The following is a 17042-nucleotide window of genomic DNA, read 5'->3' as shown; positions in this document are numbered from 1 at the left end:
TTTGAGTGCTGATGGAAGCAATACCAGTAGTTAGGATTCCAGAACCATGGAGGGTGGGTTCAGCACCATGAGAGACAGGGGTGCAGTTCCCTGTGACACCCTGATAGTCAGGGGCGTCACACATGCACCAAGAGGCTCAGGACAAGCAGATCTCTGAGCCCGCAATGCTTCCTCCTCTGCTTGTATTGAGCCACCTGGTGCATGATTCACACACCAGGCGGCTTAGGAAGAGCAGATCTCTGCGCCTGCTACTGCTGTGAGTGGAAGCAGTCAGACGCTGTCACACAGACTGGGGGAACATCTGACTGCAACCAAACACAGACGCCAGGATGGCCGGTAGGCGGGGAAAGCAGTGCATATGGACGAGCAATGATGAGCGGCGCAGGGAGGCCGCAAGAGCAGTGTACAGCCGCAACGGAGCCCCGGTAAGTATGAAGTTCTCGCTTCATTCTTATTTTCTTTATTTTTTTAATTTCTCAAGTGCCGGATCCGGATTAAACACCCGGAATCCCGGGCCCAGGTCTGGCACCCAGGAACCTTTGAAACCACGTGGATCCGGACTTTTACATTTCGTGTCCGTCCATCACTACTGGCCACACATCTGTTTTTCTGACACTACAGAATTTTTGGGGAAGCTACGTAAAGGCAAAGCTGAAAACTAAAATAAATGTCCCTAATAGAGATGAGCAATTCATCTAAAGTTCATTTTGAGAAGAGTTGTATACCCGGATAAGAGTTGAATACCCAGATGAGGCCTACTCAGTGTCAGAAGATATGAAGACCAAACCAAGGACTGGAGAGAAAGAGATCTTGGTGATCATAGCATATCTGGTCTGCTCAGACAGCTTTCTTCTTTTTCTCATTGTATTCAATAATGTATCGCTTGATTCTGCAAAGGTTTATTTTTGCATTTTGTGCTTTTCTGCATAAAACTGCAAATATATAAAGCCAAACAGTTTCATTAATCACTTTTTTTTCAAGAGATTTTTACATGGTGTACTTAAAGGAATTCTGTCACCAGGTTTAGCTTTCCCATCTGCGAGCAGCATAATGTACAGGGTGGGCCATTTATATGGATACACCTAAATAAAAAGGGAATAGTTGGTGATATCAACTTCCTGTTTGTAGCTCATTGGCTCATTAGTATATGGGAGGGGGGAAACTTTTCAAGATGGGTGGTGACCATAGCGGCCATTTTGAAGTCAGCTATTTTGGATCCAACTTTATTTTTTCCAATGGGAAGAGGGTCATGTAGCACATCAAAATCATTGGTAATTTCACAAGAAAAACAATGGTGTGCTTGGTTTTACCGTAACTTTATTCATTGATTAGTTATTTACAATTTTATGACTACTTATAAAATGTGTTCAAAGTGCTGCCCATTGTGTTGGATTGTCAATGCAATCTTCTCCCACTCTTGACACACTGATAGCAATACTGCAGAAGAAATGCTAGCACAGGCATCCATTGTTTCAGATGCGTCACATCTTGTATCTTCACAGCATAGACAATTGCCTTCAGATGACCCCAAAAGATAAAAGTCTAAGGGGGTCATATTGGAAGACCTTTGTGGCAATTCAACTGGCCCACGATGACCAATCCACTTTCCAGGAGACTGTTCATGTGGAAATGCTCAGACCGGACACTCATAATGTGGTGGTGCACCATCACAAGATGTGCAGCATCTGAAACAACGGATACTGGAAGCCTGTGCTATAATTTCTTCTGTGCACTTTGAACACATTTTATAAGTGGTCATAAAATTGTAAACAACTAATGAACGAATAAAGTTACGTTAAAACCAAGCGCACCATTTGTTTTTCTTGTGAAATTCCCAATAAGTTTGATGTGTTACATGCCCCTCTTTAAATTGGAAAAATCAAGTGGTATCCAAAATGGCCGACTTCAAAATGGCCGCCATGGTCACCACCCATCTTGAAAAGTTTCCCCCCTCCCATATACTAATGACCTACAAACAGGAAGTTGCTATCACCAACCATTCCCATTTTATTTAGGTGTATCCATATAAATGGCCCACCCTGTAGAGACCCCGATTCCAGCTATATATCACATACTGGGCTGTTTGCTGTCATTTTGATAAAATCACTGTTTTCTTTGCTTCAGATGTGGCAGTTATTTCAATGCAGAGCGCTATAACTTCCCCAGCACTGAATTGGCAGCTTTCTGTCCATGTACAGTGTAGGCAGAAAGCTGCCAATCACTGGTGGTGGTGGTGTTAGGGCTCAAGCGCACGTAACTGCTGAATATTCTGCAGCGATTTGTCAGCACATGTGCGCGTCAAATCGCTGCAGAAACACTGCATAATGGATGCAGTTTTTCTGTACAAAAAAAACAGAGTGGGAGCTGCATCCATAGCAAACAAATTAATTGACATGCTCATTTTATAAACGCACGGATTTGGGTCAAAATTTTAGCACCCAAATCGCTGCATTCATAAAAGCATCGTGCGCATGTGTCATGCACAATCTTCATAGATCGTGCAGGGGACGCATGCATTTACACTGCAGTGCAATACGCAGCGTAAATGCATGTAATTACGCAACGTGCGCACGAGCCCTTAGGGTATGTACGCAAGTGTGTATTTTTCATGCGTTTTGGCAGCATATTAAACTGCAGTGTAAATGCATGCGTTCTGCATCCCCAGCAAAGTCTATGAGAATTAAGCAAATTCCATATGCACGTTGCTTTTTTAACCCCTTAAGGACGAAGCCAGTTTTGTACTTAATGCCCAGGCCATTTTTTGCAATTCTGACCAGTGTCACTTTATGAGGTCATAACTCTGGAACGCTTCAACGGATCCCGGTGATTCTGACATTGTTTTTTCGTGACATATTGTACTTCATGATAGTTATAAATTTAGAACGATATTTTTTGCTTTTATTTGTGAAAAAATCGGAAATTTGATGAAAATTTTGAAAATTTTGCAATTTTCAAACTTTTAATTTTTATGCCCTTAACCCAGAGAGTTATGTCACACAAAACAGTTAATAAATAACATTTCCCACATGTCTACTTTACATTAGCGCAATTTCTGAAACAAAATGTTTTGGGGTTAGGAAGTTAGAAGGGGTCAAAGTTCATCAGCAATTTCCCATTTTTTCAACAAAATTCACAAAACCATTTTTTTAGGGACCACATCACATTTGAAGTGACTTTGAGAGGCCTGGGTGACAGAAAATACCCAAAAGTGACACCATTCTCAAAACAGCACCCCTCAAAGTACTCAAAACCACATCCAAGAAGTTTATTAACCCTTCAGGTGCTTCACAGGAACTAAAGAAAAGTGGAATGAAAAAAAGCAAAAAATAAAATTTTACCTAAAATGTTGCTCTACCCCAAATTTATTCACTTTTAGAAGAAATAACACAACAAAATGAACCCCAAAACTTGTTACCCACTTTCTTATGAACGCGCCAATACCCCACATGTGGTCAGAAACCTTTGTTTGGACAAATGGGAGGGCTCGGAACAGAAGGAGCAATATTTGAATTTTGGAAAGCAAATTTGGCTGAAATAGATTGCGGGCACCATGTTGCATTTACATGTCCGCTAAGGTACCTAAACAGCAGAAACCCCTCACAAGTGACACCATTTTGGAAACTAGACCCCTTAAGGCTTCTATCTAGGGGTATAGTGAGCATTTTGGATCCACAGGTACTTCACAGATTTTGATAACGTTACGTTGTCACATTGAAAATTTTCATTTTTTTCTCAAAAATGTTGCTTTAGCATCAATTTTTTCACTTTTTCAAGAGGTAATTCCAAAAATTTGACCCCAATGTTTGTTACCCACTTTTTTATGAGCGCGGTGATACCTCACTTGTGGTCTGAAACCTTTGTTTGGAGAAATGGGAGGGCTTGGAACGGAAGGAGCAATATTTGAATTTTGGAAAGGAAATTTGGCTGAAAAAGATTGCTGGCACCATGTCGCATTTGGAGGACCCCTAAGGTACGTAAACAGCAAAAAAACACCACAAGTGACCCCATATTGGAAACTAGGCCCCTCAAGGAATTTATCTAGATGTTTGGTGAGTACCCTGAACCCCCAGGAGCTTTACAGAAGTTTATAACGTTGAGCCATGAAAATAAAAAAATAAAATTTTACCACAAAATTGTTACTTCAAACAGGTAGTTTTTTTTTTTCACAAGGGTAACAGGAAAAAAATCACCATGAAATTTATTGCGCAATTTCTCCTGAGTTTGTTGATATTTTGTATGTGGTGGAAATCAACTGTTTGGGCACACTACAGGGCTCAGAAGAGAAGGAGTGCAATTTGACTGCAAAATTGGCTGGAATCAATAGCGGACGCCATGTTGCATTAGGAGAGCCCCTGAGGTGCCTAAGCAGTGGAGGTCCACCACAAGTGACCCCATTCTGGAAATAAGACCCCCTCAAGGCTTTAATCTAGGTGTATATTGAGCATTTTGAATCCACGAATACTTCACAGAATTTGATAAGCTTAGGTTGCCATATTGAAATTTTCATTTTTTTCACAAAAATGTTGATTTAGCGACACATTTTTCACTTTTTCAAGAGGCAACAACAAAACGTGTACCCCACAGGTTGTTATCTAATTTCTTGTGAGCGCAGGGATACCCCACATGTGGCCAAAAACCTTTGTTTGGATAAATGGGAGGGCTTGGAATGGAAGGAGTACCATTTGAATTTTGGAAAAGTTGAAGTAAATTGCGCGCACCATGTCACATTAGCAGGGCCCCTTGGGCACCTATACATCAGAAACCCCCCACAAGTGACCTCATTTTGGAAACTGGACCCCTCAATCATTTTATTCAGGAGTATAGTAAGCATTTTGAATCCACAGGTACTTCACAAAAATGTTGCTGTAGCAACAAATTTCTCACTGTTAAGGGGGCTTTACACACTGCGACATCGCTAATGCGGAGTCGTTAGGGTCACGGAATTGGTGACGCACATCCGGCTGCATTAGCGATGCCGTTGCGTGTGACACCGATGAGCGATTTTGCATCGTTGCAAAAACGTGCAAAATCGCTCATCGGTGACATGGGGGTCCATTCTCGATTATCGTTACTGCAACAGTAACGATGTACTTCGTCGCTCCTGCGGCAGCACACATCGCTATGTGTGATGCCGCAGGAACGAGGAACCTCTCCTTACCTGCCTCCCGGCCGCTATGAGGAAGGAAGGAGGTGGGCGGGATGTTCCGGCCACTCATCTCTGCCCCTCCGCTTCTATTGGGCGGCCGCTCAGTGACGTCACTGTGACGCCACACGGACCGCCCCCTTAGAAAGGAGGCGGTTCGGCGGTCACAGCGACGTCGCCGGGCAGGTAAGTATGTGTGACGCGTCTGCGCAATGTTGTGCGGCACGGGCAGCGATTTGCCCGTGTTGCACAACAGATGGGGGCGGGTACCCACGCTAGCGATATCGGGACCGATATCGCAGCGTGTAAAGTAGCCTTTAGGCTATGTGGCCATGATCCAGCGACACGGCGTCTAGTACCCAGTGTCAGCCTCCTGCAGAAATGTGAGTGTTGTCCACGGGAGAACGCAGCTGGCCATGCCCACGATTTGGGTTCAGGCTGCTGTGGACTTTAGTTCTATTCTACCTGCAAAGAACACTCATCTCCGCAGCATAAATTGACATGCTGAGGCTCGGGAAGCTGCGCCACAGGTCGATTTATGCTGCGGAGAAAAGAAACACAGTGGGCACGGGATTTCTAAAAATCCTGCCACTGTGCTTCTACTGCACAACGCAGCGTTATGGACGCAGGGAAAACACTCTGCGCCCAAAACGTTGCAAACCCTGATTGTGGGCACACAGCGTAAAATGCTACAATGGATGAATGGATAGATGTCAAACATATATAACGTCCCACCCCCCTTCATATTCTAAGCTGGCGCCCTTTAGTGCCTTTCATGTGACACTAAAGGATGCCTAGCCTTGTATTTAGCCCAAAAAAAAAAAAAAGAATTAAAATAAATGACGTGGGGTCCCCCCTATTTTTGATAGCCAGCTAGGGTAAAGCAGACAGCTGTAGCCTGCAAACCACAGCTGACAGCTTCATCTTGTCTGGTGATCAATTTGGAGGGCTCCCCAAGCTGTTTTTTTTTTTAAATTATTTATAAATAAATAATTAAAAAAAAAAACAAACGTGGGGTCCCCCCAAATTAGATCACCAGCCAAGGTGAAGCTGACAGCTGGGGTCTGGTATTCTCAGGATGGGAAGAGCCATGGTTATTGGACTCTTCCCAGCCTAAAAATAGCAGGCCGCAGCCGCCCCAGAAGTGGCGCATCCATTAGATGCGCCAATTCTGGCGCTTCGCCCCAGCTCATCCCGCGCCCTGGTGCGTTGGCTAACGGGGTAATGAATGGGGTTGATACCAGGTGTGTAATGTCACCTGGCATCAAGCCCAGCAATTAGTTATGTCACGGCGTCTATCAGATACCCGACATAACTAATTGACAGTAATAAAAAAAAAATTGACAACAAAAAAAAATTTATTTGAAAAAACACTCCCCAAAACATTCCCTGATTGACCAATTTATTGAAAAGAAAAAAAAAATCCACTATAATCCATTTGGACGTCCCACGTCGACTCTGGACCTTCTAGAATATGGGGGACACGTTCAGGGAACGTATCCCCCATTTTCTAGTAGGGCAGACCCTCCATTTGAGGAGAGTGGGTGCAAAGAATCTGCACCCACCCTCCCTGGGTCACAGCTGCAGTGTGCGAGCAGCAGCAGCAGCCAGCGTCTCACAGCACAGGAAGCTGTCAGCTGCTCGGCACATGTGACCGGAGTCTGCTGAGAAGGAGCCGGAGGAGGGGGCCGCGGGGGATCAGCGGTATGTATGACACCGGGGAACACCAGGGGGGGGGTAGGGGGGGACCCGGCGGGGCCTGGGGAGCAGGTTTCTGTCGTATGTGTTATGGCACATACGACAGAAACCATAGGAACAGTGTAAATGCGGCCGGCGCGCTGCTGTGCTCGGCGGTGCGCGCGGCCATCTTGGATTTTCGGGAGGGGGTTGGGGGTCGGGGGGGGCACTTTGGGGATACCGAGGGGACCGGAGGGAACCGGGAAAAAGATTTATCTCCCATCTGGCATGTTTGATCATGCCAGATGGGAGATAAATCATTTTTTACCGGCGCGGTCATTTACTATAACTTGATGATCGGTATACGGTGTATACCGGTCATCAGGTGAGCGGGGACCGGAAAAACCGGCCCGAATCATGATCTCCAGGGTCTCAGCTACCCCCGGCAGCTGAGACCCCGGAAATTTTCTGACTCTGGGGGGCGCTAGACCCTTTTTTCCGACAGCCGTTAAAAAGCGGCGGATCGGAAAAAGTACCCTAATATGCCGCCGTTAAAAGGCGTATCGGCGGTCGTAAAGGGGTTAAACGCAGCGTTTTGGATGCCAAATATTTGACAAAATCGATGCGTTTAAAAAAGTAACATGTCACTTCTTTTGTGCGTTTTGGATGCATTTTCCACCCACTCTCTCTCTGTCTGTGGGAGCGCACTGTCAAAAATGCATCCAGAACGCATCCAAAATGCATCTCAAACGCAGCGTTTTGGATGCATTTTTTATTTCAAATCTGTTTTATTGATGAAACTGTTGTCAACATACAAACATATCATTTGTGCAATTACAATACATAAACATCATTTTCTCAATGCCGGGATAACATCCAGAAATTGTTACATTACTAAATTTCTTGGAATTCTTCAAATTATCTTTGTGCTATTACCATACAACCACTTATAAATTATAGGTCAGAATTCCCACTTCTTTTGACTTCCCGTATCCTAATATACTCATTCTCTTTGTATGTCTATTGTCTTATGAATTATTGATAAATCTTTTCATATAAAAAATGAAACTAGAAAAATGTAGATTACTGTTCAGAAAAGATAGAAAGAAGAGGAAAGATACAAGCATAACGAAGAGGAAATAAGAGAGAAGGTGGGAGAGGGGGAAAAGCAAGAAAAGAAAAGAAAAAAGGGGGGGAAGGAATGAGACTCCCAACCGTTTCAGACTTACACGCTGAAGAATTGAACTGCAAAGTGCGCACATAGCCTAAAGGTCCTCTTTAAATTCAGTGTTAGGTTTCAGACAACCTATGAGCCTATGTAGCCTATGAGAAAAAGAATAGGAGGACAGCAAGACTTTTACATTATGAGGATGCCGATACAGTTCAATGTGGTGCCCACCAGGAGATGCAGGGCCTTAGGTCAAGGATCTAGGGCAGTTGTTCTACGTGACTGATGACAGAACACGAGAATCAAATAGCAACAGCGCTGCTGCGCTTGCAAATCATATATATCCTCAAGGCACCTTTTCCATATATTTCAGTGCTTCAGTGCACATCATCCTTCACCCTTCAGTCATCTACTATACAGCGACTTGACTAAGACCCAGGCAGGTCGAAACGTCGTTGGATGTTGCTTGATCACTTGATTTAAATAAATTATTTTTCACTTTTGCAAATTTACAAATTGAGTACAGTGAATTCATTATCTGATGACAGGACAGGCTCTGCATCAATCTCTTGTCATATATATGTGTGCTAAAGGGAAGGGTGCATTCGGCTCATGAAATGTTTTTGTGCCACTTTGACTAATAGCAGTGTGTAAGAAGGAAACAGATGTATTGGGTCACATGAGCGTATAAGACGGACGACGATCGCATCAAAATGCCCGGTATGGCAGCGGCTTTCAGGATTCAAGCGTGATAGCTGCATATAAATACATGAAGCTGTCAAACTCGGGGAGCCACAGCCAATGTGTGCACTGTGATGTGATCCTCGTCCGAGCTATACGGTTGCCTTACTCCAGCCTAAGGCCTCTTTCACAAGTCAGTGATTCTGGTACGTATGTGCAGTTTTTATATGTACCAGAATCACGGACATACGCAGACCCATTCAAATCAATGGGTCTGCGCACACATCAGTGATTTTTCACTGATCGTGTCTCCGTGCGCCGTACACGTGTGTCCGAGAGCTACGCACGGAGACATGTCTGTTTTTTTCTGGCATCACTGATGTCCCACTGACCACACTATGGTATGATCCATGTAACACGTACCGGAAAAACACATACATTGAAAATAAAAAGCATTTTTAACTCACCCTCTCCAGTGCTGCTTCTCTCCGGCCTCTGCATGCTGCTGCTTCAGAACCAGCTCGTTATGGTCATGCATATTCATTTATGCACGGAGCAGCCGACCCATAAGTAGTTGCAGCGGGGGCAGGAAACACAGCAGAGCTGAAAAGTTCAGCACCACGGACAGCATGAGCGGGGACAGGTGAGTATACGTCCATGTGCAATCACGGAGTACGGATCACGCATTGCACATGGACAACTCACGTGTGCCATGAATCACGGCACACGGAGGAACATATGCATTTTTAACACGTCAGCGAAAAACCTCTGTGTTTTTCACTGCAGTGTGAAACAGGCCTAATAAGGAGGAAAAAATATGCAGTGCAGTGTGCCAGACTTTGTGTTGGAAAGGATCAACTTGATGGACATGTGTTTCTTTTTTTACCCTTGAACCTTTGATATCTGCAAAACGTCTTGTAAACATGTCTTCAAATACTTCATTTAGGCTTTAATGTGTGCAATTATTTTTTCAGCAACTTGAAAGATTCCAATCACTTTTATGAAATGTTATTACCAGACTTGGGATCAAGAGCGACTTCTGAACTCCAGTTTCAAGAGGTAAAATGGCTATGCTTCTGCCCTGTTTAGTAGAAAAGTATTCAAAGTTCTGTTTTCGGTTTTAATTCCATGATACTGTTTTGTGTTTGGTCTGATTATTATTGTCTGAGCATGGAGCTGGTAGGCTATGTACGTGTTTTTTTCTTGCGTTTCTGCAGCGTTTTAAGCTGCAGCATCACATTGTCAAAATGCATGCGTTCTGCTTTCCAAGCAAAGTCTATGAGAATCATGCCAAATCCATCCGCACATTGCTCTTTTGAACGCAGTGTTTTGAGAGTCAAAAATCTGACAAAATCTCTGCGTTTAAAAAAGCAACATGTCACTTATTTCGTGCATTTTGGATGCTGCTCCCACTCTGTCTATGGAAGAGGCAGCATCCCGAGCGCATGAAATCAGCATCTATTCTGCAGACACACTGCACCCATGAAGCAGTGTTTCTGCAGCGATTTGAAGCACACATGCACTGCCCAAATCGCTGCAGCATTTGCAGCATGGACACTACACCACGTGCGCACATAGCCATAAGGGGGCTTTACACACAACGACATATCTAACGATATGTCATCGGGGTCACGGAATTCGTGACGCACATCCGGCGTCGTTAGCGACGTCATTGCATGTGACAGCTCTGAGCGACTGTTAACGATCAAAAATACTCACCCTATCGTTGATCGTTGACACGTTGTCCATTTTCAAAATCTCATTGCTCATTCAGGACGTAGCTTGTTCGTCGTTCCTGAGGCAGCACAAATCGCTACGTGTGACACTCCGGGAACGACGAACAACAGCTTACCTGCGTCCTCCGGCAATGAGGTGGGCGTGTCGATAATGCGGCTGCTCTCCGACCCTCAGATTCTATTGGACGCCTGCCGTGTGACGTGGCTGTGACGCCGCACGAACCACCCCCTTAGAAAAGAGGCGGTTCGCCGGCCACAGCGACGTCGCTGGGAAGGTATGTCCGTGTGACGGGGCCTAGAGATATTGTGCGCCACGGGCAGCGATTTGCCCGTGATGCACAAACGACGGGGGCGGGTGCTTTCACGAGCGACATCGCTAGCAATGTTGCTGCGTATAAAGCCCCCTTCAGTCTTCAATCACAGAACATTAGGCCTAGAAGAAATTCCTGTTAGTTTCCACTTTTTAAAGGGATGTCACAGCTGCCTGCAAAATGCAGTAACATATATGACCTTTTAAACAGCAATGAAAGCTCCTGTGCAGGTATAGGGCAAGTGCGCACACTGCGTCCTGACCAGTGCAGAAAAAGCGCACCCTCTGGAAGACTTGACGCTGCATTTTCTAAAAAAGAATGTATCCAAAACGCATGTATTTGGATGCATTTTGCATGTATTTTACATGCGTTTTGGATGCATTTTTGTCAGTGCGGTCCCCCGGCAATTCAGCTCTACTACATGCCCGCTGACAGCAGACACAGACAGAGCCTGGCAATGAGAATGAACTCGGAGGAACTTCACCCGACTTCATTGTCATCCCGCGGCTCTGTCTTGTGTGCTGTCATGGACTCAGATGAACCTCCGAGGTCAGTGCCAGGACACAGGAGTCCGCAGCAGTGACATCAGAGCTTCACCCGAGTTCACTGACATCGCACGTCTCTCTCTCTTTGTGTCGCAGCCTGATTTGCGGTCACACGTGAAGGACTCACCTGTGACCGCAAATCCCCTGAGTGACTGAAGTGAGCCACGCGATCAGCGGTGCCGTCACTCAGGTTACTTGCGGCCACAGCTGCAGTCCTCCACCCAAGAGCGGTGGTCGCGGGTAACCTCAGTGACAGCACAGCTGATCGCGCGACTCAGTTCAGTGGCTGCGTGGAGCTCAGAGCTAATGGTCCTTCTCTATGGCCGCTCGCTGTCAGCTTCCGATTTAGCAGAGCTGAAAGCGTTGTGGGACCTTGTGTGGATTACGTCGGACCTGGAGGTGTTTTTGAGGGGTTAATAAAGTGGTGAGAAAGGGTTTGTTTTTGCCTTTTATTTCAAATAAAGGATTTTTGTGTTTATTTACTTTCTCCACAGTTTAGTGATGGGGGGTGTCTCAGTGACGCCTGCCATCACTAAGCTAGGACTTAGTGGCAGCTATGGGCCGCCATTAACTCCTTATTACCCAGATAGTCACTGCACCAGGGCAATGGGAAGAGCTGGGTACAGTCCCGGAACTGTCGCATCTAATGGATGCAGCTATCCCGGTCAACTGCTGGTTGATATTGTTAGGCTGGGGGACTCTCTATAACGTGGCGCTCCCCATCCTGAGAATACCAGCCCACAGCTGTGTGGCTTTATCTTAGCTGTGTATCATTTGGGTGGGGACCACACGTTGTTTTTTTTTAATTAATTATTTATTTATTTCACTGCACGATATAGACACGCCTACCGGCGGCTGTGATTGATTGCAGTGAGACAGCTGTCACTCAGCGTTGGGGCGTGTCTGACTGCAACCAATCACAGGCGCCGGTGGGCGGGGGAAGCAGGGAATTTGAGATGGCATAATGAGAGGCCGGCATTTTCAAAAGAGGAGAAGCCGCCACAGTGTGAACGCCATGTTGCGCCGTGCCTGTGATCGGGGATCGGTATGAGAGAGGGGGTGGGAGGGAGAGACCGACATCGACAGAGATAGAGACAGAGAGAGAGACCGATCAACAGACCGACCGTCAGAGAGAGAGACTGAAAGACCTGCGTTTGTTATGTCAACTAAACATGCGGATCGCAACAAAAATGCAGTGCAAACGCACTGCTTAGCATTTTGGTAGCGTTTCTCAACAACTCATTGATTTTAATAGGTGTAGAAGAAGTGACATGCTGCATTTTTAAACGCAGAGATTTTGTCAAATTTTTGACTTTCACAACGCTGCGTTCAAAAGAGCAACGTGCGCACGGATTTTGCATTATTCTCATAGACTTTGCTGGGGAAGCACAACAAATGCATTTTTACAGTGTGACGCTGCAGTTTAAAACGCTGCGGAAACACAAAAAAAACGCAACATGCGCACGTGGCCATAGTCTACCGACATTTCCGAAATCATCAATGGAGGTGCTGCTGTATTTTCTTGTAGAAAAACATTATTGCATGATCATGTTACCTGCACACCTAGTCCAGATATGTCAGCTCAAGAGAAATTATGGTAGCTAGTCACCCATTTGTTTTTTATTTATTTATTTTTTTAAATCTCCCTTTTCATTTTTCTTTTTCTTGGGGTCTGTGTTCATTGCCTCCAGCAGTCACTACTTTTGTAGTACCACTTTTTGCTCCAATTACTGTTGCATGTCTTTTGAGTTATGCCTTTACCAGCTTTGCACATATAGAGATTAAATTGTTGCCGATTCTTCTTTGCAAAATAGGTCTAGGGATGGAGAGCATCTGTGAAAAGCAATTTTGAAGTTTTTTCACATATTTTCAATCGGATTTAGGTTTGGACTTTGACTGTGCCATTCAGATATATGAACATGTTTATATCTAAACCATTCTATTCCAACTCTGGCAGTACGTTTGGGGTCGTTGTCCTGCTTGAAGGTGAATCTATGCTTCTTATAGATTTTCCTTCAGGATTGCCCTGTATTTAGCTCCATCTGTCCTTCCATCAACTCTGTTCTGCTTCCCAGTCCCTGCTGAAGAAAAAGTGTCCCCACAGTGTCGCCAACATGTTTGACAATGGGGATGGTGTTTTAGGGTGATGTACAGTGTTAGTTTAGCTCATTGCATTTAGCCCAAAAAGTTCTACTTTAGTTTCATCTGGCCAGAGCATTTTTTTCCACATGCTAGCGGTATCTTCTACATGGCTTTTTGCAAGCTGAAAATGGGATTTCTTATGGCTTGCTTTCGAAAATGTCTTTCTTCTTGTCACTATACCATAAAGGCCAGATCTGTGGAATATGTGACTTAGGGGTACTTTACACGCTGCGACATCACTAGCGATTGCTAGCGATGTCGAGCGCGATAGCACCTGCCCCCGTCGCTCATGCGACATTTGGTGATCGCTGCCGTAGTGAACATTATCGCTACGGCAGGGTCACACGCACATACCTGGTCAGCGACGTCGCTGTGACCGCCGAACAATCCCTCCATCAACGGGGAGGTGCGTTCGGCGTCATAGTGACATTACTGCGGCATCACTAAGCAGCCGGCCAATAGAAGCGGAGGGGCGGAGATGAGCGGGACGTAACATCCCGCCCACCTCCTTCCTTCCGCATTGCTGGTGGACGCAGGTAAAGAGATGTTCGTCGCTCCCACGGTGTCCCACATAGCGATGTGTGCTGCTGCAGGAACGACGAACAACATCGTACCGGTGGCTGCAGCGATATTAAGGGAATGAACGACGTGTCAACGATCACCGTTTTGGAACGATTTTGCGATTGTTGATCGGCGCTCATTAGTTTTACACGCTGCGATGTCGCTACCGGCGCCGGATGTGTGTCACTAACGACGTGACCCCGGCGATACCTCGGTAGCGATGTCGCAGCGTGTAAAGTACCCCTTAGGCCTCACTCCCAGTTGCGTTTAGTACGGAGGAGTGCAATCCTATAAAAAATTGGATAGCATTTGTGTACCGCCCCCGTGTGAGCAGCCGAGCGGCTGCCGCCGTTCGAATCTGGATCTGCGATGGCTCGAGGGGTCTCAGGACCCTTGGGTCACGCGGCCACTTAATTAAAAGAAGAGTGGGAGATATGTACAGGGGGATTTTGGAAAGTTTGTGACGCCACCCACGGTGCGAGGTAATGTGAGGGACCACCGCTGCCGTTGGGGAGCCTGGTGACGATGGTGTGGCAGCCTGATGTTTACTCCCTCCGTGGGTAGGGGGTTCGTGTCCCGGGGCCCATTGGTGTTGGATGGTGTTGTTTGGGTGCCGTTGGGGGGATAGGTGCAGGGTTTTACAAGGTACTCAGTCCCAGGATAACCCCACAGACAGCTTGTAAACCAAAGTTCTGAGCACCACTGTAGTCTGCGGGGAGCACACCTGAATCCGTGCCCTTGGTGTTGTTGTTGGTCTGTGGCCCTATCCTTGGCACCTTAGTCTCAATTGGACCCGTTGGTATGAAACTCTCCAGGTCCCGCTCACCCGTATGGCTAACGGAGTGAGCTTGCTCTCAGGGTTCACGCGTAGGATTTCTTTGGATTGTAGTGGGAAAGTCCTATCCCATCGGTGCGCTAGTACCCCGATTTTGGAGCGGGTTGGGGATGACACTTGAAGTCTTCACCCCGTCAGGTAAATTACCGGAACGCGTGAAGCTACTTTCCGTCCTGGGGTCCACGTACCCCGTCGTGCCCTGGCCCCTGCCCAGTGATAGCTCAAAGCCGCCGGCTGCCCTCCTTGGCAGTCTGTGCCCCTTGACACTGTCCCCTGCAACCGGGTTCCAGCTCCTACCAGGCCCAGACCAACATCTGCCACCTAGTATACAGGAGCTCTCCTCCGTGGCCTCTCCTCACGAGCCACTTCACCCCCTCTCTCCTTCACTCTCCACTCTCCTCTCTCAACTCAACTGACACTGTCCTCACTTTCTTCTCACCAACCCCCCATGTGGGCGGCCCTATTACCTTCAGGCCCCCCAATGGTGTGTCTGGTAGGTTCAAGTGTGAAGTGTTCCTAGGATTTTGAATGGACAAGCTGTTAACAACACCAAAGGACTGGGATCCGTTAACCAATGAGGGTGGATACTGTGCAGGAGGGCAGATTGCACAATACCCTGTGATGACCTGATAGGTCAGGGCGTCACATTCCCCTTTGGTTAAACGTAGCTCGTCCGCAAGCTACAGGATGACAGAGGTTTATTTTGTTTTGCTGGAACTAGAAAGAAAATAAGTTAACATATTTTTATTTTAACGGGTCCATCCCACACAGGGGAGGTAATGCACTTAACGTTACTAAAATACCACTTTAGAGTTCGTCGCCCAACGGTGGGACGCTACCGGTTTTACTGGTAACGGAGGCTCAACCCTTTCTGCGACAGTCCAGTCCCAACGTCCCAGATCCCAGTAACCCACCACCCAAACAACCTGTTCCCCCTGGAAACCTAAAGTGTCCGTGATCAGGTTAAGGTCCCGAGTGTTGTGATCTTGACGACTCTGGCTGGCACAGGAAGTGCAACTATTATACAAGACACAAGTTTGTGTTGGTCACACCAGTCCTGTGACCGTGGTCCAGTTTTACTTAAAATATATAAAACTGAACGGAGTCCATGTACTGGTGTACACATTTTGGCAATTTTTTTAGAAAATCATGTAACTTTCACTCTTTTCATTAAAAACTGGTTAATTCACTAACATTTTCTAAATGACAAATAAACTGTGGAAAATAACAAACGAAACACCGATACCTAACATTCTATGGCATCGCAACTGTTAGTACTATAACATTTAACACTCTTCCCTGTACCTCTGTGGAGGTTGACCAAAGTTTGCACGGGTCGACCTCCTCAGTTCTGGACTCTCGCTTCTTTCTAGGGAAGCATCTATACTTTCTATGGGTCCCTCACCCCCCAGGTTGGGTGTAACTGGCAGAACCCTACGTGTGCATGGCAAGGGGACTGGCCGTACTCTAGGTGTTGGAGTGGGTGCAGCGTCAGTAAGCCTTTCCTGCTCTGGTTCCTCCACGGGTTGTGGGAATGTTAACACAGGGACTATTACTGCTCCATTCTGCATTGGCCAATCCTCTGGAAAATCACCTAGAATAGTGTGAATCACTCTTTCTTTCTTCTCTCACAGGAGGCTGGGACTGAGGTTCTTCTGCTCTTTTCAGAGGTTCTGGGCACTTCTTCAGGTGATCTCTGGACACTGCAGCTACAGTTCGCCCATCAACTTTGCTAATCAAACAAGTCTTCTGGTTGTCGAAATTGGAAGGCTGTGTCACATACGGTTCTCACTCCCACTGGTCGTCCAACTTGTGTTGCTTTCTTTTTCTCTTTAACATGACCTCACCAGGGGCAAAGGGGGCTGCTTTAGCCTGCTTATTAAAATTCCTTTCTTGCCGCTCCCGGTCCTGATCTAAGCTTTCTTCGACACATTTCTGGATGTTTGTATTGAGCCTGACGTGAGTCCCAATCTTCTCCAGATGCGTGAGTTTCGGGTAACTCCATCTCCATTTCTAAGTCCACTGGGACCAAAATGTCCAGCACTGTCATGGTACACTTACAGCACCACTGGGACATAAGACTTGGGGACCACGATCTGGCAGATTCTCTCATGGGTCTTGGGGTTGATTAGACTCCTGCACAGTTTACCTTGGTTCAGATGCAGTCGACTCCGATCCTGCCACAACTTCTTGGCTTCCTCCGGAGCACCTGATCCAAGGCGGGCATCAGGTCTAGCCAGCAA

The 17042-nt window shown here is 46.3% G+C and overlaps 1 protein-coding gene across 1 annotated transcript in view; it reads left to right on the top strand.

The window, feature by feature from the left end:
* LVRN (laeverin) overlaps positions 1-17042 on the top strand; it is a 237581-nt gene that overhangs the window by 206955 nt on the left and 13584 nt on the right. Inside the window, exon 19 of the mRNA XM_075341890.1 lies at positions 9644-9728. Coding sequence (XP_075198005.1) covers positions 9644-9728 — 85 coding nt within the window. The remainder of the gene's footprint in view (positions 1-9643; positions 9729-17042) is intronic.

This window comes from Anomaloglossus baeobatrachus, chromosome 1, assembly GCF_048569485.1.
Source record: "Anomaloglossus baeobatrachus isolate aAnoBae1 chromosome 1, aAnoBae1.hap1, whole genome shotgun sequence".
In the NCBI taxonomy this organism is placed as follows: domain Eukaryota; kingdom Metazoa; phylum Chordata; class Amphibia; order Anura; family Aromobatidae; genus Anomaloglossus; species Anomaloglossus baeobatrachus.
The sequence above is the reverse complement of the archived record's forward strand: the minus strand, read 5'-3'. Positions and strand labels throughout refer to the sequence as shown.